This window comes from Hypomesus nipponensis, chromosome 23 (assembly GCF_054491055.1).
Source record: "Hypomesus nipponensis isolate SF chromosome 23, ASM5449105v1, whole genome shotgun sequence".
NCBI lineage: Eukaryota > Metazoa > Chordata > Actinopteri > Osmeriformes > Osmeridae > Hypomesus > Hypomesus nipponensis.
Window position 1 is genome coordinate 3,817,578 of NC_140383.1, and position 24,923 is coordinate 3,842,500.

Below are 24,923 nucleotides of genomic sequence, written 5' to 3' on the forward strand. Positions count from 1 at the left end.
TATGAAAGGTATGAAAGTGGATGAGCGTACGTGTGTGTGTGTGTGTGTGTGTGTCAGACCACCGACCACGGTGAGCCATTAGACCATGTGAGGCAGATGGGAGACTGACTCAGCAAAGAACAGATGTTTATTTATGGAACAAAAAAATGAAACACAGCACATCCCTCCCCCCGCGCCCCTGCACCCCCCCCCCCCCCCGCGCCCCTGCACCCCCCCCCCCCGCGCGCCCCTGCGCCCCTGCACCCCCCCCCTTCCATCCCCCCATCGCCACAAGAACACGCTGCGCTACCCCACAAATCCCCACGAGTTTCATTTCATGGAGATTTATCGAATTCTACTCACTTGCATTCCCCCATGTACATGCTCACAGGCAAGCAAACACACACACAAAGTACAATGTTCACCAGGAAGCAGCCTCATGTGTACCATCATCCTACAGTCCAGCTCCTTACACTGACATTCACAAGCAGTCACTTAGCAGACGCTCTTATCCAGAGCGACTTACAGTAAGTGCAGGGGCATTTCCCCCGAGGCAAGTAGGGTGAAGTGCCTTGCCCATGGACACAACTTTATTTTTCACATCCGGGATTCGAACCGGCAACCTTCTGATTAATAGCCCAATTCCCTTACCGAGGGTCAGATGGCTTATCCCATACATACATGCCGACACACAAACACACCGAACACCACACACAAACATTCCGAACACGACACACACAAATCACACCACACACACACACTCCACCACACACACACCACACACACCATACCACACACACACACTCCCAGTCAGTATGCAGTGGTACTGTGTCATAAACATCTGGGACTCTCCTGTTTCCTCCCTCCTCTTCCTCTGAAGCAGTGACTGGCACCGCGAATGCTGTCTACTGCCCCCATGTGGATATTTTAAGCACATACAGGACAACTGCTTTGCTCACTGAGATTGAAATAGCCCACACTCTAATAAGAAGGGCGCTGTTGATAATTTAGAGACACCTCAATCATCAGGCCTTGTACAGTGATCAAACTATCAGTAACATTGCTAATGACAACTGACTGGTTAATACTAGGGTTAGGGATGTGAAAAGATTGAACGTTTATAATCATCTCAGCATATACTAAGAGTCTCTGAGGGGGCCCTAAAAATCTGAAGTGAAAATGTACAATATTATAAATAGATATTAAAGCAATTATTAACTTTTGGGGTGTTGTTAATGTTTCTTAGTGAGCTACTATGCTTTACTGACCAGTTACGATTGGCTAGTTCACGACTGCTAAGGTGAGAATCCACTCAGAATCTTTCAACTCTGACCTCCCCAGTCTATGGGTTCTGGAACAGCGGTTCAAGTTCCAGAAGGTTCCCGTTCCCTTGGAGGTCAATGTGTCGGAATGTCAGCTCGGAACACCAGCATTCCATATCGTCTGGCGACCCTCTAGTCTGGAACACTCCGCCTGCCTCTTTCAAAGTCAAACACATACAGGAAATTCCTCCTATTGGCCGGAGAACAATGAGATATCTATTCTAATTGGCCACCTTGTCTCCAGATGAGATCCATTTTGGTCTCTGTCTATCCACATGTTGCCCGGCATCCTTTGATGAAACGTTTACATTTTTATGTACAGTGAAGGATCAAAAGGCTTCTCAGCGTCTGCAAGCTACTGTTTTAACCCCATACCTCTGCTTTACCACCATATGGCTGATTGCTGTTTTTACCGCTAATGCTAACAAAGCTACAGGCGGCTAGTGCTAACATCGCTAACAGCGCTACAGGCCATCCCCAGAAGCCTTTGCCCCAGTTGGGCGCCTGCAGGCCAGATGGCAACATCCATCCACCCTCCATGAAACACCACACTGTTTGTCACTGTCGGTGATGTCACTGAAGGGAAGTATAGACTTGGGGCTGGAGATATTTACCATTAACATTCATAAGGGGGGAGAGAGGGAGCTCTGCTATTTTTCTAGTTGTCCCTCTTTAAAGTGTGAGGGGTGCAGGAGTGGTGGCGGGGTCCCTCTGTGTGTTTGTTCCTGTGCTGGTTCCAAACGCTTGTCTAGACTTGAGAGAGGGAGGAAGAGAGAACGTAAAAAAGAAATGGGTTAGAAGGAAACAAAGAGAGAGAGAGAGTGTAGAAAAAAAGGAGGGAGAGAGAGAGATGACAGCATAGGTAATGTGATGACAAAAGTCTGCCTGTCTATTTGCCTTTTCCACACGACTCCCAAAATGTAGTTTACTCATCTGATAAGCAGAATAGCACACACACACACACACATTTACACACAAACACACACATCAACAGACACACAGTGTCTGGCGTCACAGTGACTCAATGCCTATCCAAGTTTATCGTTACAATAACATAACTGTATTCTATGATCTTAATGTATTAGGAGTTGACGCATAGACCTAGGTTGAACATCGTCATATATTGTTGGTCCCAGCCATAGACAGAGCAAAGCAGGAACTGTGTGCTGCATCTGTGTCTGGCGTCGTCAGCATTCCTAACACATACAGTCACACACAAACCAGATGTGTCATGTTTGGGAGTCACAGTACAGCGAGGACAAGAGACATGATATCTAAAATGTCTGTCATCATCAACACATCTTTTCCTGGGTGTTTTTTTTAGTGTTTTGATGCCCGCCATGTGATTCATACCAGAGGTGTTGACCCAGTGACCCTGGGCCTATTCCACTTGTCGACATGTTTCCACAGTTACAGCCAGGCCTCAGGAACCCTCCCTGCTGCATGATAAGAGAACAGAGGGAGAGGCTGGTGGTTGGAAGGATGATGTCATCATGGGGTGTGCTGAAACACGACTGTACATCGAGTCCTGGACACGTTTGCACTTTTTCTAGTCACAACCTTTTTGGGGGGGCCATAACACAATGTGTCCAGTAGGTGGCACCACCTATCGCACAATTTAAATGAGTCCCAACTACAGTAAGAGTACGCTTACAAACCACTAGAGGGCCTCAGTGTCACAGGACTGAAAACGTTTCTAATGTATTTTTTTTGTGTGTGTGACAGAGAGATGTGAAACTATAGAAATTAGGGTGGATAAGAAGTGACTAAACTTTGAAGAGTGCACTGTGCTTCTGTGTCTTAAGGGGTCTACACTTTGATTGACGCGTCGGTAAATTAGACTAGGCAGGATGTGGCCTTTCCACAGTGTAGCTACTGGGGGTCCAGGGTGAGAACTTGAAGCTGAGGTTACGAAGGAATGTAAAGGCTTGTTTAGATGTTTAGTCCGTGTCTTATCCTCCCATGTCTCAGCTTTTTCCTCAGCCTCCCCCCGCTTCCCCCCAGCCTCTCCTCAAGCCTCTAAGCTCTGTCCTGCCTCCCTTTCCTATCTCCCAGCCTCTTCTCAAGCCTCTCCTGCCTCCCCCCGCTTCCCCCAGCCTCTCCTCAGCTCCCCCAGCGTCTCCTCAAGCCTCTAAGCTCTGTCCTGCCTCCCTTCCCTATCTCCCAGCCTCTCCCCCGGGGGGCAGGCGGGGAGGTGGGGGGGGGGGTGCACAGATAAGACTAATACACATTACTGGAATTCCCCTCAATTCACATAAGGCCAGGAGGTGAGAGGAGGGTGAGTGAGAGAGAGAGAGAGAAAGAGAGAGAGAGAGAGAGAGAGAGAGAGAGAGAGAGAGAGAGAGAGAGAGAGAGAGAGAGAGAGAGAGAGAGAGAGAGAGAGAGAAGGATCAAGGGAGTCTAAAATACAGAGAAGAGAGGAAGAGAAAAAGACAAGGAGAAAGGAGAGCGGGAGTAGGATAAGGAGAAATCCACAGATGCAGGAATGGGTAGCTTCTTTCCTTCTTTGCGCAATCACAGAAGAATGACATGTTCTTGACTAACGAGTGGATACGGGCCTCTCCTCTCCTCATAACAGAGAACATGCCCCTGATGAAAACATCTGGGCTCAGATTCCTGCTCTGACGGGGGATACAGTGCCTGGACACACACACACACACACACTCTCTCTTTTTTAAATGTAAAACATACACTTCTACACCCACACATACACACTCACACACTCAAACTAAGTCACACGCAAACACATTCCCCCTCTCCCCCCTCTGACTGACCATCCGTTAACACAGAGACTCGTACATTACTCACAGGCTGAAACACTGTTTGTTGCTACAAGTTACTAATAGTTACCGTGCACGTTGCATCACTCCCAAACTGTCTTATACTCTCCTCCCTGCCAAGTGTGTGTGTGGGTTTGGGAATGTGTGAGTTTGTACGTGTGTGTGTGCATGTGTGTGTTGACGACTGTGTGGTTGTGAGTGTGTTAATGAATGTGTGTTTATGCGCATGTGTGTGTGTGTGTGCGCGCGCGCGCGTTCTTGTGAGTGATAATAAACGTATGCTGTGACGTGTCTGCCAGACGTTGGAAGAGCTCCACTAATGCTCTGCTCTGAGAGCGCGCTACATCTGTCAGCTGGCCAGCTGCCAAGGTCTGTATGGTCACTGAACATAATATGAAATTATTACTGGAACACAGACTCATTTATACAAGAGACGGACAGTTAACACGCCTCTAAAAGACCCTCTCATACACACTAGCTGAATAATCACGAACACACACGCAGACACTCTAGCAGTGCGTTTAGGCCCAGGCAATTTGCGTAATTTGGGCAAATTGTGCAAATTGTTTTACATAAGCCGGCTGTATTTGTTTAAATTAAAATAGTTGTTTATTATACAAATCGCATAGTAACGGGGGTTATTCGTAAAATGAAGAAAAAAAAAGTTTTGCTCATCGTGGTTTTTCCTGGCACTCTATCACACAACTGTTGTGTTGCAGTGAGAAACATGTCATTGGCTTTGTGTTCCATTTAGACATTAGGGGGGCAAACTACATTAAAGGTTTTGGGTACGGGGATGAAGGCCAACTCTAACCTCGGAGTATTTGCCTGTCAGAATCCTTTTCATCAGATCAGTTGGGGGACTCGGGGATTCCGACTGCACGGTGGGAGGAGGAGCGGAAGTGGAGGAAGTCGTCCCACAGATTGGATGTGTGTGTCTCGCAGCAGCGTAGCCTCGCTCGGCGCTGGGATCCGAGCTGACACCGACTCGTCCAGAAAAGCAACAGAGGCTGGTTGCTAAAACGAGGATCAATTTCTCTTGTAGAGCCGAAGTTCTCGGAGTGTCGAACTGAACTGTTAGTACGAGATAAAACTGCGAGCCCCGGTCCCTGAAACGAGCAGTATGCATTCGGACTGCAGGCTGCTATGGGCAGAGCGGTAATGGTGGGCAAGGGACCGACAGGGGCCGGACTGTTCTTCCTGTCGACTCTCATCATCTTCACCGCGAGCAGCAGCCGAGCGCAGAAAGGTTGGTGCACTTGAGCTCTACTTAGTGACGGTGAAGACCGGTACGAACAAAATGGCATCACAACAACACAACTTGTTGCTGTGGCTTGCACTCCCCTTACTAAAGTTTGGTCACTTTGGTGAACCAGAGAGAACCCGCAGCGGATTGTTATTGAGTGCCGCGGGTAGGCTACCTTACATGGGTCGGTCGCTCTGTTGTTTGCCCCATCCCAAATATGTAGGGGCCATGTGTTTTGCCTGCAAAATGTTTCAATCCAGAGTTTAACAACCCCGTTGGTTACGTCTTAAAGGGAGATTTGGTAGAAAACTGTAACGTTTATTTTTGTTTTGCCTCCCGGTTTTGTGACAAATTGGAATATAAATTGATTATGGAGGGGGAGGAGTTGAAGTTAACAGTACTCTGCTAAACATTTGACTGGGTTTGCGCTGTCAGGTTGACCTATCAGCTTTGACCACCATTGTAGGTTTCAGGACAATTAAATCAGTTCTCCCACAATACATTGGGAGTTCACTGGTGAGATGAAAGTGTATTGTTTATTTGAGCTTCGCTCACCGTTCCATCTGTCCGCTCGCATATTTCTGTAATAACGGCCACAATGTTCGTACGTAGTCCGCAGGGATGGAAACGCTGCTTTGTTTTCGTCTGGTTTGCTTGGATAACGTCCAACCGATGTCGGTTACGTAACAGCAAGACCGACCAGGGATCCACTTTGCACCAGAACGCGTGACTGCTCGGTGTTATCTCTGCCCGGGCCTAGCACGTGCTCTCTACTGTGGGTCTGGCTGTACTTCAATGTCGCAACCGCAGAAGTATTCTCACTCTGGTCCTTTGGACTTTACCGCCCCCCCCCCCCCCCCCCCCCACACACACACACACACACAGACACACCCCAGCTGACCTGCATGTTTCTAATCACACATTGTGTTTCCTCAGTGTGACTTATCTGGCTGTGTGTGTGTGTTCTCACCTCTCCTCCCCTGTGTGTGTCTGTGTGTGTGTGTTCTCACCTCTCCTCCCCTGTGTGTGTCTGTGTGTGTGTGTTCTCACCTCTCCTCCCCTGTGTGTGTCTGTGTGTGTGTGTTCTCACCTCTCCTCCCCTGTGTGTGTCTGTGTGTGTGTGTTCTCACCTCTCCTCCCCTGTGTGTGTCTGTGTGTGTGTGTTCTCACCTCTCCTCCCCTGTGTGTGTCTGTGTGTGTGTGTTCTCACCTCTCCTCCCCTGTGTGTGTCTGTGTGTGTGTGTTCTCACCTCTCCTCCCCTGTGTGTGTCTGTGTGTGTGCTCCCCAGGTGATGGCTGTGGCCCCAGTGTGTTGGGCCCCAGCAGTGGGACCCTGTGCTCCCTGGGCTACCCTGGCACCTACCCCAACCACACGGTGTGTGAGTGGGAGATCAGCACCCCCTCTGGCCACAGCCTCCACTTCCGCTTCGCCGACCTGGACATAGAGGACAACAACTGCCAAGTCAACTACCTCCGCATCTACGACGGCATCGGAGCGCAGCGCAGTGAGATCGGTGAGGTGGGGGGGGGGGGTTGAAGTTTATTAGTTGATCATGTTGATCATGTACACCGGCCATGTTTAATAACCTGGGTGTGATTCAGATGGCTGAGCGGTTAGGGAGTCAGGCTATTAATCAGAAGGTTGCTGGTTCGATTCCCGGCAATGATGTTGTGTCCTTGGGCAAGGCACTTCACCCTACTTGCCTCTGGGACAATTTCCCTGTACTTACTGTAAGTCTCTCCGGATAAGCGTCTGGATTTAGCGTCTGCTAAATGATGTGATTCTTCCTCCTCTTCCTGTCTGCGGTTCTGGTGGGTTCTAGTGAAGTTCTGCGGTCTGGGTCTGAAGGTTCCGGAGCTGATCCAGTCCCAGGGGAACCAGGTCACCGTCCAGTTCATGAGTGGAAGCCACCGGGGGGGGAGGGGCTTCCACCTGTCCTACTCCACCACGGATCACCCAGGTACCAGGGGTCAAGGGTCACACACACACACACCCACACACATACAGAGATAAGGAGATGTTCTGCACTGAATGCTACTTGCTGAATGGTCCATAGTCTGGAATTCCAAACAGTAGAGGCTAAGGTCATATTACTGTGTGTGTGTGTGTGTGTGTGTGTTTCCACTGTTCTCTACTTCTGTCTCACTATCTGTGCTGTGACTGGTGGCAGAGGTGTGTGTGTGTGTGTGTTTGCTGGACAAAGAGCTGTGCAGAAGAGATCCGGTTTATGGTCAGTCTACATTCCACTCACCACAGCGTGTGTGGGGAGACAGATAAGTAAGGAGAGAGGGACGAGAGACAAAGAGTGGAAGGAGAAGAGAGAGAGAAATGAGAAGATTGGAGAGACAGAAGAGGGGGAGAGACAAGTGTAGGAGGGGGAGGGAAGAGAAAGATAATGGATTGGGACGCGAATTCTATCTCCTCTGTGCAAAGCTTTTAACCATGCATCTGGACAAGCAGCATATCACATTACTGACAAGAGGGTAAGAATGAGCAGCAGTCAGATGGACCTCATAACATTTCAGGGAGAGGGAGGTAGGGAGAGAGGGAGAGAGAGGGAGAAAGAGGGAGAAAGAGGGAGAGAGAGGGAGAGAGAGGGAGAGGGGGAGACATGGCCTGCTTAGTTTATCCCCTTAGAATTGTAGCTAGCTTGTTTCTAACCTTGCTTGTTGCCAATCTTGGCTACTATGTTAATAATCAATGTAATCTTGTTTTATCCAAAGCGACATACAAATAGCACTAAAATGTTACTAATCCCACTTGATGTAGTTGCTGGTCTCATCTTTCCATTTAGCTAAACTGTGTTCTTGCTAATCTCTCCGCAGTTTCTCCTTAGCTCCTAGCAGGAGTCAAACACTGATCGTGCTGCTTCAGTCAACGAGCTGTGTGTGTGTGCGTGCGTGTGCACGTGCATGTGTGTGTGTGGGGTTATGGACAGAGCCACGCTAACTCAGTTACACGGCCTGAGCGTTGCTAATGCTAGGCCGGAGCTGGTGTGATGGATGCTGTAGACTCTCACACGGCAAGCTGATTGGTCCGCAGGCTTGCGTAATCACATTTACACATAAGGGCATCTTATATCAACTGTATCCTATTTCTCATGTACTCTGAACCGTGAGTTAGTTAGCACTGTCTCGACTGACTCGACTGGCTCGCTTGGGGCTAACCAATAAGCCACCAGAACTCAGGAGACCAAAAGGAGGATGAATCAGAACATACTTTGTTGTTTTTTTTTTTAAGGTGTGTGCGTTTGTCTGAGTGCATTTGTACAGGCTAGGCAGATCGATTCCATTGCCACGGCAACTTGCGGTTGCCGCGGTGACGTGTCATTTTGAGTCACCGTTTGGTGAGCTGGATGGTTCTGATGTTTGGGGTTGGTGGGGTAGGGGTTAAGCCACAGAAGTTCCATCTACTGTAGTCATGTGGTCAGTGTTGGTCTCTGGACTCTGTTTCTCATCACTGTGGGAGGCTTGCTGTCAAGCGGTCATCAGTCACGTTTTCCGCCTTATGCTGATCGCATCTGTGTGGTGTGTGTGTGTGCCAGCCAACTATGCCATCCTGATCCACGTTTTGTCTTCGCAGACCTCATCACCTGTCTAGACAAAGGAGTACACTTCACAGAGGCTGAATACAGGTACCTCCATCTGCCTGTCTCTGTGTATCTCTCTGGGTTAGCACACACACACACACACACACACACACCTGCCTGTCTCTGTGTATCTCTCTGGCTTGGCACACACACACACCTGCCTGTCTCTGTGTATCTCTCTGGGTTGGCACACACACACACCTGCCTGTCTCTGTGTATCTCTCTGGCTTGGCACACACACACACCTGCCTGTCTCTGTGTATCTCTCTGGGTTGGCACACACACACACACACACACCTGCCTGTCTCTGTGTATCTCTCTGGGTTGGCACACACACACACACACACACACCTGCCTGTCTCTGTGTATCTCTCTGGGTTGGCACACACACCTGCCTGTGTAAAGACTTGTGTCTTCTTCACCACAGCAAGTACTGTCCAGCAGGATGCCTCGCGTCTACGGGGGAGGTGTCTGGGACTATACCTCACGGCTACAGAGATGTGAGTACTCCACTGTGTGTGTGTGTGTCTTGTCTCTGTCTGCTTCTCTATCTATGGAGGTTAGTCATTGTGTCAGACAGAGTTTCAGGTGATTCACTCTGAAACGCACCCCCCTCAGACACACACACACCCACCCACACACACACACACACACCCACCCAACCTCCACTTATCTCCGCCCACTGCTGCCTCACAGGAACAGTTGTCCACTCTCGTCTCTCACTGTTTCCCGCTCTCTCTCCTCCTTTCTCTTTTTCTCCATCCCTCGCCCCCCCCCTCTCTCTCTCCTCTGTAATTCAGTCCTGTGTAAACAGGGCCCCCTGGCTAGTGGTGTGCGTGTCCCTGACTGATGACCTCACAGTGGTCCGGCTGTGTGTGTGAGGTCACGGGGGCCCCCCGAGTCCCTGGCTGATGACCTCATGCTTGGGAAGGTCAGGAGGAGGAGAGGTGGGGCAGGAGTGGGGAGGTAGTGCTGGAAAGGTGGAGGAGAGGGAGAGATTTGGTGGAGAGGGAGAGATTTGGTGGAGAGGGAGAGGTGAGCTAATTGTTTGGCCGCTGGAATGGTCCACTAATCCACTCCAGCTGGACACGGGTGGTGTGTGTGTGTGTGAATGAGTGAGTGTGTGTGTGTGAATGAGTGAGTGTGTGTGAGAATGAGTGAGTGTGTCTGTGTTAGCACCATGCACCAGTGTCTGCATGTGTGTGTGTGTGTTGCAGGGAGAGGAGTCTATGTCAGGACTGTGTGTGTGTGTGGATGTGCTTTTGGAGATGACACTCCTATAGCAGGATCGTTAATCCTCCAGCCTCTGAGTGAGTCCACCACACCCAAACACTGCTGTTACCATGGAGACTTGAGGTGTCCGGCGCCACAGCCAATATCAGGCAGGGTCACCCCCAACACCCCGCCCCTCCCCACCTCCCCTTCACTTCCTCCTCCGTCCTCCCATCCCCTCACGCTCTCTTTCCTCCTGGGTCTGTTTCACGAGCCCTCCTCTCTCTGACCATGTCTCCTTGGATGGAGCGAGTGTGTGTGTGTGTGTGTGTGTGTGTGTGGTCAGCCCTGAGAGCTGGGGTGTGGTGGTGTGAAGCAGGGCTGTGTGTGTGTGTGTGTGTGTGTGTGTGTGTGTATGTGTGTGTTAGTGGTTTGGTGGGTACTGCTTCGGATGTGGTGGGTGTTTTTGGGAAGGCTTGACAGCTGAGAGGCCAAGTGTTTCCCAACATGGGTCGTTTCTGTGTGAGCCACAGTGTAATCAGCTGTGAAACCTTCTGAGGCTTTTTCAGAGAGAACCATGACCACTTCACTAGCAGCCCTGCAGCCGGAATGGAAACAGCTCCAAGCATGTAAACACATATTCAGCTGAGGTGGGCTTTGGTTTGGAACAGGGCCTCAGTGTTCCCATCAGACTGGGGATCGACAGCTTGGCCCCTGTGCGCTCCAGTCCTCTCAGGGCAGGAAGTGACATCACTGTGACTCATCTCTCTTATCTCCCCTGTCTGAAGGCTAAGAGGGTCAAGGCTGGCTGCTCTCTCCTCTCTCTTTCTGTGTCTCTCTCTGTGTTTGTGTGTCTAATCTCTCTGGTCTCACTGTGGAATGTTAATGATTATCTCTGACTGTCTGATATCCAGACGGTCTCTGCTTTCTCTTTCTGTCCCGTTCCCTTTCTCCTGTTGTTATTGACTTCTGTCTCCTCCTCTCCTCTCTCCTCCTCTCCTCTCCTCCTCTCCTCTCTCCTCCTCCAGTCTTCTCCAGTGTGTACTGCAGCCATCCATGCAGGCGTGGTGTCTAACTCCCTGGGGGGTCAGATCAGTGTGGTCAGCAGTAAGGGCATCCCGCGCTACGAGGGCTCACTGGCCAACAACGTCACCTCCACTGGGTGAGCATTTCTCTCTCTGTCTCTGTCTGCATCTCTCTGTCTCTGTCTGCGTCTCTCTCTCTCTCTCTCTCTCTCTGTTGTTCCTCCCTCCTCAATCCTTCTTTTCTATTGTTGCTTAGCTTGAGTCTTTCCATGTCTCTCTCTCTCTCTCTCTCTCTCTCTCTCTCTCTCTCTCTCCCCAACAGAGGCCCCTTGTCCAACAGTCTCTTCACCTTCAAGACGAGTGGTGAGCTTAAACATCTTCATAGATAAATGACATTAAATTAAACTCCACTGATCCCTACTACCACACTATTGATTTTCTGTCTCTCTCTCCCTCTCTCCATTCCTCGTTCAGGTTGCTATGGGACGTTGGGTCTGGAGTCAGGTGTCGTCAGGGACTCCCAGCTCTCTGCGTCTTCCGTGTGGGAGTGGAGCGACGTGATTGGCCAGCCGGGAGTGTGGGGGCCGTCCAGGGCGCGTCTTAAGAAGGCGGGACTTCCGTGGGCGTCGGCTGTTAGCGACCAGCAGCAGTGGCTTCAGGTGGACCTGAAGAAGGAGCAGAGGATTACAGGTACACACACACACACACACACACACACACAGGCGTATCCACAAGAACACTCACCCAGATATGAGCTCATCCAGTCCTCCTCCTCCTCCAGGCATCACCACCACAGGCTCCACCCTCCTGGATTATCAGTTCTATGTGTCAGCCTATCGGGTCCTCTACAGCGATGACGGACAGCAGTGGAGCACCTATCGGGATGCAGATGCCACTGTGGACAAGGTGAGAGGAAGCGCTCTCTAGGGTGGGTAAGGGTGGTGGTGGGGGGGGTGTAGGAGGAATAGATCCCTTCATTTCCATGGTAACCCACATTGATTGTGGCTTTTACTGGCAGGAAGTGGATGATGTCAGCTAGTGCATCAGTGGTTTTGGTTAAGTGCTGCTCTAGGCAAAGTAACTATTAAATATGGATGGGCCTAACTGGCTGACCTGATGAGCATGCATTAGGTCTCGTGAGTAGTTCGGAGTGTGTTTTTGTATGTAGTCAGGAGAGCTGTGTTGTTGCTGGGCATCTGTGTGTGTGTGTGTGTGTGTAGAAGTGATCTTGTGTCTCTGTGGTTACCAGTGTGTCTTGTTGTGTTCAAGGTCCTCCAAGGGAACACAAACTACCTGCAGGAGGTCAGGAACAACTTCATCCCACCAATCGAAGCGCGATTCGTCAGGATAAGCCCCTCCCACTGGCACCAGCGAATTGCCCTCAAGATAGAGCTTCTGGGGTGCCAGATCCACGCAGGTACGCAACCAATCACACAGCAGAGGACAAACCAACTGTCCAATCAGCAGCTAGGTCAGGGAGTCAGGTTGCCGAGCGGTTAGGGAATCGGGCGAGTAATGTGAAGGTTGCCGGTTCAATTCCCGGGCGTGTCAGATGACGTGTCCTTGGGCAAGGCACTTCGCCCTACTAGCCTCAGGGGGAATGTCACTGAACTAAATGTTAAAAATGTCATACTGACCTTAAGAACCTTCTATAGGTGTCTTTTTAGCTTCCTCTCTGCCTGGTCTCTCTTACTGTTCTTACCGTTCTCCCCTCTCCTCTCCCATTGGACAGCGAGGCCGCGGATCTTCCACCCCCCTCGGCTGGCCCCGCCCCCTGCGGTAACTCCCGCCCCCCCTGAGGGTGACAAGACCACACACACCCCCGACATCAGGAACACCACCATGCCCCCCCGCACCAGCAACGGTAACACCAGTCATCACCAAGGTTACAGTAGAGCGCAAAAATGTAATCTAGTGTTCTGTAGTCATCACCGCGGTTACAGTATTAGATTTGAACCTGTGATCTTTTGAGTTTGAATGCTTTACTGCTGATCTATTATAGATAATATTATATATATTATAGTATAACGATCAATGCAGAGGAATACAACTCGTAGATCAGAGCTAGCATGTTAGTACATGGCTCGTCTTAATGGTGAAGGATGATGATGTTGTTCATGCAGACGTTGCCCTGGCAGCAGTGCTGGTCCCTTCTGTGGTCATGGTGCTGACAGCCCTCAGCCTGACCGTGGTGTGCACCTGCCACTGGAGGAACAGGTCAGAGCTACACCAACCCCGACACGACCACCAACACACATCAGACTACCAACCCCAACACGACCACCAACACACATCAGACTACCAACCCCGACACGACCACCAACACACATCAGACTACCAACCCCAACACACATCAGACTACCAACCCCAACACGACCTCTAACACACATCAGACTACCAACCCCAACACGACCACCAACAAACATCAGATTACCAACCCCAACACGACCTCTAACACACATCAGACTACCAACCCCAACACACATCAGACTACCAACCCCAACACGACCACCAACACACATCAGACTACCAACCCCAACACGACCACCAACAAACATCAGATTACCAACCCCAACACGACCTCTAACACACATCAGACTACCAACCCCAACACACATCAGACTACCAACCCAACACGACCTCTAACACACATCAGACTACCAACCCAACACGACCTCTAACACACATCAGACTACCAACCCAACACGACCTCTAACACACATCAAATTACCAACCCCAACGCATTTTAACAGGAAGAAGAGTTCAGAGGGAACATATGACCTTCCACACTGGGATCGCACAGGTACACACACACACACAAACACATAAATAAGATGACTGTGTTTGGTTGGGATAGTGTGTGCTAACACGTGTGTGTGTGTGTGTGTGCGTGTGTCCGTCTGTGTGCGTCCCAGACTGGTGGAAGAGCATGAAACAGCTGCTGCCCTCCAAGATGGCGGAGGGGGAGGAGTCAGTGCGCTACAGCAGCAGCCAGGTGGGGCGGCTCAGAGGCAGGGGGGCCGTCCCTAGGCTAGAGGCCGAGCCTGCAGGTACACACACACACAGTCTCTCTCTGTCTCTCTCTCTCTCAAACGCTGTCTCTCTAACTCTCTCTCTAACTCTCTCTAACTCACTCAGACACACACTTACTCTCCCTCCCTCACACACTCACACACACCCACACTATAGCTGACCCTCTGCTTCCTGCCCCCTCAGAGTACGCCCACCCCCTGGTGACTGGCATGGTGACATCACTCGGCCTGAGGTCGACCTTCAAGCCGGAGGAGGGGCCAGACCCGGGCTACACCCACCCTGACCTGTACGATAAGCCCATGTCACCTGACATATACCACGCCTACGCCGAGCCACTTCCTGCCTCCGGAGCAGAGTACGCCACGCCCATCATGATTGACATTGCCGGCCACCTATCGGGAACCTCCTCCTCCATGAGCCAGCCAACCGGTTCGGCCATTTCCAGCTTCCTGGGCCGAGGCCCCGCCTCCCTGCTGGCTCGGACAGACAGCAGCCAATCAGGGAGGTCCACGTACGACACGCCCAAGAGCACCACTGGACAGGCCACGCCCACCGAGGAGCTCACCTATCAGGTGCCTCAGAGTAGCTCCCAGAAGCCAATGGGACAGAGCTGAGGGAGGACCAAACCCCAGCCCTCCACCTCCAACAGCAGAGAGGATGAGGTTGAGAGGATCGTGGAGGTGTGTGGACCAATGAGAGGCCAGGGCCTGCCTCAGGCCTGGTTGCTAGGGAGATGTCTGTACGTACGTGTGTGTGTGTGTGTCTAACTGTACGCGTATGTGTGTGTGTCTAACTATGTGCATTGTGAGCTTGTATGTGCCATACCAGTCCTATCACTGAAACCATAACGTTGAATGTCCACAAAAAGAGAGGAGGAAAGGGAGAGGGAGGGAGAGAAGGCCTCATGGAGGAAATCTGTCACTACTGTTTCAGCTGGGCTCGTTCCCTCTGCCTGTGCTTCAGTTCAGTGTTCCTGTGTCAAGCTGTGAGTGTTCTGTGTTCCTGTGTCAATGTCAGCCCTGAGACGGGATCCTCTGAGCCACCAGGTTCCGTCATCGCAGTGACCTGGCACTTCCCCAACGGTACGCTACTATCGCAAGACTGCTGTTCTTCAGCTCCATCTTAGCTTTAGTTGTTTTTGTTTTTTACCTAAATCATCTTTTCACCAGATCCAGAACACATCATAAAAACCTATGTTAAAAGTTTATCAAATGATTTAATTTATTTTATTACTACTTTGAATCCTTGAAGACCCTGCTGAAACTGGGATTCAGATTCACACTAAGGCATGGCACCTCCGGTGGTACTGTGTCCTCAACCACTATCAGAAGAGATGACGTACCCAAAACACTAACACAATATGGTTGCACTGTCGTCACGGTAACACTGTCATGGACACCCGACCTCTCTCTATACTGACTTGAAAAGGTGGAATCCAAGATGGCCAAACAAACAAAGGTGCCCTTTGTTTTGTCTCCGTGGTTACCAGAGTGTGTCTTGTTGTGTAGAGAAGGATGTTATGATGTGAGACCAAAACTTTCCTTGTTAAAGTTGCTGTTTTTTAGTTGTTAATAACCATTTTGTCCATGCGTGTCAGTTAGAACCACTGGCAGTTGATTCAGTGTAAGCAAAAGAGTCAAACTACCATGTACTGACGTATCTACACTAGATATATATACATCTAGTATAGATCAGCACCAGACTTCTAGAGCCTGGTTCCACAGTTACCAGTCAGTCCATCTCTTACCTCTGCTGAAGCAGATGGGAATAGACACATAACCAGCTGTTCAGTCAGAAAAACACATGACATCACATGGCCAATAAAAACACTTTCAGTTTTGGTTACAAGGAATCTGCATGTGTGTGAATCACTGTCCTTATGCATCTGTGATGATTGTCACCCCCATGGACTGATTCATGTCGTCAAAGTGTCATGATGCGATTGGTTATGTCTGTGCTTCATCACTCTGTGTGCAATTAGCTGTGTCTGTACTAGTTCCCCTCATCATCTGTGAGTATCCGAATATGTACGGGCTAGCAGAGAATGAGTTATGCATCTGTGTGCATGTAGTTATGTCTGTACGGCGGCACCAAGGACTGTACTGTGTGTTTTGATTAGTCGTGTCTGTTTGTTGGGGATGTGCAGGGATTGCTTCCTCTCTGTGACGTCACTTCCTCTCTGTGAGGTGACACAAGTCAGAGGCCCGAAAGGAAGTGATGTTCAAACTGTTCAAATACTCACAGATATGCATCCCCCTTCCTCCCCCCATCCATGAGGTAACCTCTGATCTGATGCGACTGGAGAAGGGAAGACTATGTTGTGGCCAGTCAGATCTGTGATCTCTCAGGGGAAGGAATCGGGGAGGATGCGTCGTCGGAGTATTGAAACGAGCCCCGTGTCACCTAACTGTAGCGCTGTCTCTTTTGGCACAGAAATAAAGACTGTTCCAAAATGACATGGTTTAATGAAACGCTGAACATTCACCCAAGACCCACACATTATCAATGATCACTAAAAAATCATCAAATCACAGGAAAACTAGAAATCATCACATCAGGACCTTAGAGCATTGATTCATGTTTTTGGTAGACAAATGTGTGGCCTTACTGTTGGAACAATTATAACCCAGCAAAAACCCTGTCTGCCGTCATTTTAACATCAGCACACTGCCACCTCCTGGCCAAACAGGGAACAACAAAAACAACAGTGAAGCTGGAGAAAAGTCAAAGGAGATTGTTGTCCTGCTTTCGCCCACACATGGAAATGCCAACATGTTCCGTTTTATCACATTTTTACAGAAATAAATAATCACCGTCACAGAGAAAGACACTGTGAAATGAATTAAACTGCAAGTCAAATTTCCATTCAGCATAATTCCAATAGACATAAATTATTTCCTTAACTTTTTCCATAAAAGTTCACTTTTTCTTTCTAACCATATTGGTAGGAACGCTCCCTCAGTGCACACCGGTCTGCCGTCGCCATCATCCTTTTTTCTCCCTGCTTCTGATCATCATCATACATCTCTCCACCTTCATCCCTCTGACTTCATCCCTCCCTCACTCCTCCATGCTCTTCCCGTTCTTGCCGAACTTCCACCAGACCACGGTGAGCACCACGGCGACCAGCAGCACCAGCCCTCCGGTCACCAGGAAGGCAATGGGCAGGAAGCGGTTGTGCCCGCCGAACCAGCTGACCGTGGTGAGCACCACCTCCTTCCTGCCCTGGAAGTACTGGGTGGGGAAGTCTGGGGTCAGGGGTCAAGGAGCGCACAGATGGCAGACGCAGACGACAGGAAGTATATACTGTAGTACCAGCTGACCGACCTGAAACGCGAGGATTTGAATAAGAACCTAAACAGGCTACCCTGGGGTGACAGCTGGGTATTTCCGAGGTACAGTGCTACAGGGTTGAAGGATACTGTAGGAGATGTCGATGCTGTAGTTTCCCACAGGGAGGCCCTCGGTGAAGGGTTCCGCTACCCGGTTGAGAACCCCGTAGAGCTTTTTGAAGCGCGGGAAGGCTGCCTCCCTCATCCACACGATCAGATCCTCATTGATGAAGCCGTTGTTGTTGGGCGTGCGAGGGTCCAGCTGGTACACCGCTTTCTGCCAGTAAAGAGGCTTGGATGTCCCTGAGGGGAAAGCAGAAACCCCATGTCACTTCTACTGATCTAGCAAACATGGATGGAACAGGTGCGTTTGATTCGTCTCACAGCTGGTAGATAACGCTAATCCCATTGGTTCCGCTGCAGTGGATTTGACCCGAATCAAGGGCACCTAACCACACGTTCTGTCCACCCCAGCAGTGTGTTTCCTCAGTACCTTGGAACACCTCGGACAGGGTCTGGTTCTCCAACTGCGGGTTGCGGAACTTGATGTTCTTGTCGGTGTACCAGGTGATGCCCCGGCGGTACAGGGGGACCCGGGTGGGACCCCCCCCCCCCCGCGGGATGGTAGTTGAAAGTGAAGGAGTCTGGGAAATAACAGCATCGACCTCAGAAGTCAGTTCTACATGAGGGTGTGTAAGATAAGGAGAATGTGTGTGTAGGTGTATGGGTGTGTAGGTGTATGGGTGTGTGTGTGTGTTACCGTTGAACATGCTGTTGGCCACAGCTCCACAGGGGGCTATGGGAAGGCCCTTCTCATCTACCCTGAAGGGAACACAGTAGGCACTGGGGTTCTAAGAAGAGAGAGAGAGAGAGAGAGAGAGAGAGAGAGGGGGAGAGACCACAAAGCACCAAGAAAAGAAGGGATGATCAAGTTGGAAACGAACGTTGACATTAAACACAGACAAGTTTGAGTTCAGCTCAGCAGGACGTGTCTGAACCTGGTCACTGCTGAGGTACCTTCAGGTTCTTTTTCCTCCCCACCATCTGACCATCGTCCCGGGAGTCCATGTAGCGCCGGAGGTTCTGGTGGAAGTTAATCAGGCCGTAATAGAAGAAGACATTACCCTGGGACAGGAAACAGGAAACGCATTATCACCAGCTACCAGCACTGGCCACATCGAGGTCACTAAACACTAAGTTTGTGATTTCTTCTCAACCAAGCTCCAGTGTATTAAAATTTTGAGCATATAAGATGTTAAATAGATGAATGTATACCAGTGTAAAGTAAGGTAGCTGGTGCAGTACCTTGAAGGGGGTGGTGATGGGGAACACCACGGTGCAGTTGCAGTTTTGTGTCGCCAGGCTGGCGTTCCCACGCTTCAGGAAACACAAGTTACACGAGCCAGCCTCAGTGTAGTCCAGCTGGGGAGGAGGAGGAGAGGGAGGAGAGAGAGGAGGAGAGGGATGAGGAGGAGAGCGAGGAGAGAGAGGAGGAGGGAGAGGGAGAAGAGAGAGGAGGAGGGAGAGGGAGGAGAGAGAGGAGGAGGGAGAGGGAGGAGGAGGAGGAGAGGGAGGAGGAGGAGAGAGAGGAGGAGAGGGAGGAGGAGGAGAGGGAGGAGAGAGAGGAGGAGGAGGAGAGGGAGGAGAGAGGGGAGGAGGAGGAGAGGGAGGAGAGAGAGGAGGAGGAGAGGGAGGAGGGAGAGGGAATAGAGGGAGGAGAGGGAGGAGGAGGGAGAGGGAGGAGGAGGGAGGAGGAGGAGGAGAGGGAGGAGGGGGAGGAGAGAGAGGAGGAGGAGAGGGAGGAGAGAGAGGAGGAGGGAGAGGAAATAGAGGGAGGAGAGGGAGGAGAGGGAGGAGGAGAGGGAGGATAGGAGGAGGAGAGAGAGGAGGAGGAGGGAGGAGACATCCAGCTTTATCTAGTGACATCAGACAGGTAGACATGGTGCCACCTTCGTTCTCCTCACAGCTTCTTTCTTTCTCTCAAACTTAATTTGCTCTGCAGGCTGTTTCACCAGAACTACTTACCTGAATATCAGCCTTTGTGTTTGAGCAAACAACATTCAGACACTATAGTGAGAAACAGTATAACAAAAGCACGGTAAAATAGCTCCACGATTTCAAAGACATCCCAACCATTTAACAAAGACAATTCTCACCCTGACACACTTGTGAGCGCGTGTTATTTATCTGGCATGTTAAAAAGATTAAAGATCATTTGCTTTCTCACATACATACACACAGCCACCCTCAGTCCTCATAATCACCCCCCCCCCCTTCCCCTCCCCACGCACCCTCCCACGGGCCCCCAGGCCAGCCTCACCTTCAGCTCCTGAGTGTTCTGCACGGTGAGCAGCAGCCCCACTCCCAGTAGCACACACAGCACAGCCATGCAGTAGAAAAAGGGCAGCACGGTGCCTGGTGTCAGCATGGGCGACCAGGCAGGCAGCCTCTGCTGCTTGAACGCAGAGTTATCGGGCCTCCGGGCCAGGGGCCCCACGTTGGCCTTGCTCTTCCCCATGACCGAGGGCAGGGGCTGGGCTGCTGGAGAGAGGGAAGTGGGGGGGGGCGGCTGGGTCAGGCTGGAAGGGAACCAGCAGGGTTGGAGCCACAGGGATCCTCTCTTTCTTTTCGCTTCTCTTCCGGAGGTGTTTTCACTATGTTCCTCTCCCTCCCTTTCTCTCTGTCGTGCTTCCCTGCCTGGGAAGAGATTTTACCCAGCAGGCTTCGCTTTGGAGACCTTTGAGACCGCCTGCTGGCTGTTACTCATTAACCACCTTCAGCTCCGCTTCACTTCCTACCTCTCCCGTCTTCTTCTCTGTTTCTGTGCAGTTGTTCCTCTTTCTGTCACCCCTCTTATAGATTTCCTCCTACAGATTCCCGCGTCCTTTCCACTCATCTATTTACGTTTGTCAAGAACTTTTGTTTGGAATACGAGAGTTTGCAAAATGACTTTTCTCAGCCCTGCTCTGAACTCTTCCTGTGACGCTCCTCTGCAGTTTCTAACAGGATGTTGTGATAGATGGGACTTCCTGGTGGGCGAGTCAGCTACAAGCTCACAGGCTCAGTGGGAGGGGCATCCCCCTGGGCCTGGCAAACAAACACAGGGAACTTGGCTCCATTCAAAATAACTTTATTTAACATTGTCACACACGAGGGGGGGTTCATGTTCAAGTACAAACCCAAGGAGAGGGGACTTCAGAACCCCTCAGGAGGTCTCTGGGAGCAGAGAGGACAACAGGACAAGCTTCCTGCGGAGGCAGGGAGAGGCCGGGGCAGGGAGAGGCCGGGGCAGGGAGATGAGAGGTTTTGTTTTGTTTGAAGTAAACAGTTCATACGTCCAGAGAGGCCTGAAGGCAGGCCGCATGCCTCATTGCACTTTGACTGTTTCAAACAATTTGTTAAGTTATGTGTCAGTGTGTGAAAACGGGGGAGGTTATGGCTGTGTGTGTGTGAGTGTACAGATGTGTGTGTGTGTGTGTGTTAGAAGAGGCCAATTCTGACTCTGCCTTCCCTGCAGCCGTTTAAGATGCCAGCATCCAGCAGCTTTAGCAAATCAAACTTGATCTGGAAGAGAAAAACACACACGTCCACCAATCAGTTGTAAAGTGTGAACGAGTGTGTGTAATTCTGAGTGTGTGTAATTCTGAGTGTGTGTGATTCTGAGTGTGTGTGTGTGATTCTGAGTGTGTGTGTGATTCTGAGTGTGTGAGTTCCTGGTCCCGTCCTGCAGGGGGCAGCAGGGGGCAGCAGGGGGCAGCAGGGGGCAGCAGGGGGCAGCAGGGGGCAGCAGGGGGCAGCAGGGGGCAGCAGGGGGCAGCAGGGGGCAGCAGCTCACCTCAGGTACGTCCACCATCCTGCGCTGCTTCTGGTCTCTCCAGTTCCAGTCCAGAACCAGGAAGCGCAGCAGCTGAAGGTTCAGACCCTCTGTGGGGGTCAGGGGTCACATACATAGGTCAGGCAGGGGTCAAGAGGCACCCAGGGTCACATAAATAGGTCAGATGTACTGGTTCAGCTAAGGGTCTCGTTATTGGTTTGGTTGAGAGATTTAAATGTTAAATCGATACATTTGTCCATCTGTTAACCTGTTTGAAACATGCAAGGGATGATTTCAGAGACTTTTGTTTTGTGGTTTTCCAGAATGTTCTAGAACCCACCCACAGTGTTCCTACCTCTCTGAACCAACGCCTGGAGTCTTCCTGGAGTTCCTACCCCAATGTGAGTGATGTCTCTCTGGAGCAACTTCACCTGCTCTTCCACCTAGACACACACACCCACACACACAGTTAGAGACACAGAGAGACACAGAGAGAGAGAGAGAAGAGAGAGAGAGAGAGAGAGAGAGAGAGAGAGAGAGAGAGAGAGAGAGAGAGAGAGAGAGAGAATGTGAAGGACTGGAAAAAGAAAAGAGAAAGAGACTAATTATGCAAATTGTGGGATTCTATCCTGTCTCACCTTAATGTGTTTTGCAAAAAGCTTCAGGGCTTTGGCTGTCCCCTTGAAGGTGGTCAACTGCCTGTAGGACGCACGACAACACACGTTAGGATGCATGAGGCCAGTTAGCCAATCACATGCAAGTATGCTAGGCCTGGGACCCACTTAATGAGCTCGATGGTGCGGAGTGCGGAACTACAGACGATGAGAAGGACTACAGCTCCCTTCTCTGTGTGCTGCTTCTGGACCTTGGCCCACTTGGGACAAACTGAGCAAGGAGGGGGAAAAGAGAAGGGGGGAATAAAAACCATGACAAGAAGAAGAAGGGGCAAAACATCCTTTAGATTAGATTCAGATTAGATTAGGAAGGTCAACAGTAATCCCGTCCTTGGAGAAGGACGAGGTCTGGGCTGTGACTCACTGTCTTTCAGGTAGGAGGACAGACTGTGGGTCAGGTCATTACAGGACAGGAAACAGGAATCTGGAAACGACCAATCACAGAGACATTCATTACAGGGAGACTGACCTGTTTAAGTCGATAAGAGGGTCAGGTGTAAATGTGTGGCATGTTGAAAGGTCACGGAGGGGAGAGGAGAGGTCGGAAGGAGGAGGTGAGAGCTGAGATAAAGATGAGAGGTCAGGAGAGGTGAAAGGTCAGAGAGAGGAGATTGGAGGAGTGTGGTGAGAGAAGGCAGGTTCTCTTAGGTTCTCTCACCCTGCAGGTTGAGGTCCTCCATCTCGATGACAGAGCGCTTGTCTGAGAAGTGTTCCACCACCAGGTTCTGCAGGTCCACTGGACTGCCCGCTTTGGGTTCTGAAGTTGCTAGAACATCTGTGATTGTCTTTTTCTTCTGAATTCACACACACACACACAGCATCATATACAGCACTGTGATACATTTCTAGGTTTCGATTATAGCAATGATCATATTAATTATCATATTAATCCTAATTTAATATAATGTTAATAACCTGATAATGTTAATGTAATTGAATCTTAACCAGAAGGACAACAGATATTACTAAATGGTGCAGTTGCACAATGAATGATAATTATTTGCCACACTATACAGGTGGGGAATGTAATTTCCATTGCAGTTCCTATTTAAACCACAAGGTGTCTCTAGAGGATCCTACTGTCTCCTTGTCATGACTCACCCTTCTCTTCTTCTTTGGTTTCTTAGCCTCCCCCGCTTCCTCCTCCTTCTCCTTCTCCTCAGAAACAAAACACTCTTTCTGCAGACCAAACCAGTAACACAAGGTGAGCTGAACAAATATTTGCCTGTTTAAATGGACCAGTAATGACGAAGGTGGAAAGTATAAGGAAGGAACTGTCCTCCGAACCTGAGAAGTCTTTTTCTTCTTCGTGGGTTGGTCAGGCGCCTCTGTGGCTGCACTCTTCCTCTTCCTCACCCTCTTCCTCTTTGTCTTCTCCTGAGAGGGGGCTTCTTCTAAAGTCGGTTTCTTCTCCTCCTTCTCCACCTCTTTCTCCTCCTCTTTCTCAGATACATCTACAACATCTGAAACAACAACAGACAAAGTATTGGACCTTTTGACCTTTTCATTTTCATCTACAAACTCCATTCCAGTCTTTATCCTAGCTGCGCTTCAAATAGCCTAGATATTATTTGAATGAAAATAGTACAGGATAAAGGCTGGAACAGTCTTGCCTGTGAGTTTAAATGGTTTTACTGTAAAATGGCATTTTTAGGGTTATGGTTGCAGTCAGAGTTTGATGTCAGACTCACAACCATGGAAGGTTGGTGTTAGCGTAAATCCTGTTTATGCTTTGTCATCTCCACCAGACAGTATCAATGCAGAACACGCCAGAACAACCCAGAATAATCTCTCCTCAGTGCCATTGGCAGGCACAGTCCTAAACGTGTTCATCTTATTTGTCACCATGGAGACAGCTCAACAATACACAATTAATGGTCACCCTGGACACAGATAGTATCAATATATAACTGGGTATCTTTAGAACTGCCTCCCCCCCCCCTCGCCATTTTTCTCCCTCCCTGTCTGTCTCTTACCCCCCCCCCCCCTCACTCACTCCAAACCCGCCTTTCCCTCAACAGACTCCCTAAGCCCGCCCTCCCTCCCCTCCCTCCTCCCTCCATTCTCTCTCTGTCACCCATCTCTCTAATGCTCCTCCTTTTCATTCTCCCTCCTCCAGCTCAGACTATCTCCTCTTCTGAATCAGATCCATCTTCCCCTCTTTCTTTTTCCTAATGCTCCCCCTCTCTCCCTCCCCCTCTCCCCCGTGCTGGGCTGTCATGCTCAGGACCCCCTGGGAGCGGAGGGCAGAGGAGAACGCCCGCTCATAAATACCTGGTTTTATTTCAAACGGGCGCATGTCCTCTCCTGACCTCTGAATACGTCCTCCTCACACTTCCAACATCTAAATCACTATCCACGCCATGAAGACGCTTTTATAAGCATAAAAAAGATACCATACATTTTCAACCACAACATTAAGCGTCAACAGATTTCTCCATCTTTTTCTGAACTCAAATCTTGTCATCCGTAGCAGGTTTACCCCCTGTCGGAGTTTAAGATGTAAGATATAATCTAATACCACCAATTTCCAGGAGAGCAATCATTTTCTACAGGATCTAACCACCTTATCCTTCACATCTCACACACAATGCCATCTGCTTTCTGTAATGCTGTCATGTCATCACTTAGCAGACACTTTCATCCAAGGCTACATGCAGGGGGGGTTTCAACCTGGGACCTATCAAATGCTCTACTGCTGAGCTATCCCCATCCCATCTTCAGTGTTAAATAGCGGCCAAATAACTGTTAAAACGTACAAAAACATGAACTGAAGACAAGGTTTATTGTCAACTACTCTGAGGGGGGGGGGGTACAGGGTTAGTGTTTTTAGCTTCAGTGTGTCCTCCAATGGGACAGGGCTCATAGCTGGAGAGCCTGGCATAGCTGGTACTGACGGGCATTAGCTAAACATGC

At 50.1% G+C, this 24,923-nt stretch overlaps 3 protein-coding genes across 5 annotated transcripts in view; 1 reads left to right on the top strand and 2 right to left on the bottom strand.

Moving 5' to 3' along the window:
• The first annotated feature begins 4,839 nt into the window (after positions 1-4,839).
• Positions 4,840-16,643, top strand: dcbld2 (discoidin, CUB and LCCL domain containing 2). 3 transcript variants are annotated; one of them, XR_014741604.1, is made up of 16 exons: positions 4,921-5,330; positions 6,617-6,841; positions 7,151-7,288; positions 8,911-8,962; positions 9,345-9,417; positions 11,158-11,291; positions 11,477-11,517; positions 11,629-11,844; positions 11,936-12,060; positions 12,424-12,571; positions 12,887-13,018; positions 13,278-13,371; positions 13,908-13,957; positions 14,070-14,204; positions 14,371-14,867; positions 15,205-16,643. XR_014741604.1 is itself a non-coding variant. In XM_084688689.1 (15 exons), the coding sequence occupies exons 1-15, from the start codon at positions 5,228-5,230 to the stop codon at positions 14,799-14,801; spliced, it is 2,097 nt and encodes a 698-aa protein (XP_084544815.1). In that variant the 5' UTR covers positions 4,840-5,227; the 3' UTR covers positions 14,802-16,643. The 3 variants fall into 3 exon arrangements, 1 of the variants encoding a protein (XP_084544815.1); XR_014741603.1 differs by having other exon boundaries at positions 4,924-5,330; positions 14,371-15,269; positions 15,439-16,643; XM_084688689.1 differs by having other exon boundaries at positions 4,840-5,330; positions 14,371-16,643.
• On the bottom strand, positions 16,633-20,512 carry cdc50c (Cdc50 family member C). The gene is given in 8 exon segments (XM_084688690.1): positions 16,633-17,435; positions 17,610-17,822; positions 18,013-18,115; positions 18,117-18,163; positions 18,280-18,370; positions 18,537-18,644; positions 18,825-18,941; positions 19,840-20,512. Coding segments are annotated over 8 exon segments (1,065 nt in total). The 5' UTR covers positions 20,038-20,512; the 3' UTR covers positions 16,633-17,247.
• Positions 20,513-20,633: 121 nt separating this feature from the next.
• Positions 20,634-24,923, bottom strand: part of cmss1 (cms1 ribosomal small subunit homolog) — a 29,060-nt gene continuing 24,770 nt past the window's right edge. Inside the window, exons 3-11 of the mRNA XM_084688691.1 lie at positions 23,295-23,470; positions 23,109-23,186; positions 22,666-22,801; positions 22,372-22,431; positions 22,116-22,218; positions 21,972-22,032; positions 21,689-21,776; positions 21,355-21,443; positions 20,634-21,083 (exon numbers count right to left, since the gene is read on the bottom strand). Coding sequence (XP_084544817.1) covers positions 21,000-21,083; positions 21,355-21,443; positions 21,689-21,776; positions 21,972-22,032; positions 22,116-22,218; positions 22,372-22,431; positions 22,666-22,801; positions 23,109-23,186; positions 23,295-23,470 — 875 coding nt within the window. The 3' untranslated portion in view covers positions 20,634-20,999. The remainder of the gene's footprint in view (positions 21,084-21,354; positions 21,444-21,688; positions 21,777-21,971; positions 22,033-22,115; positions 22,219-22,371; positions 22,432-22,665; positions 22,802-23,108; positions 23,187-23,294; positions 23,471-24,923) is intronic.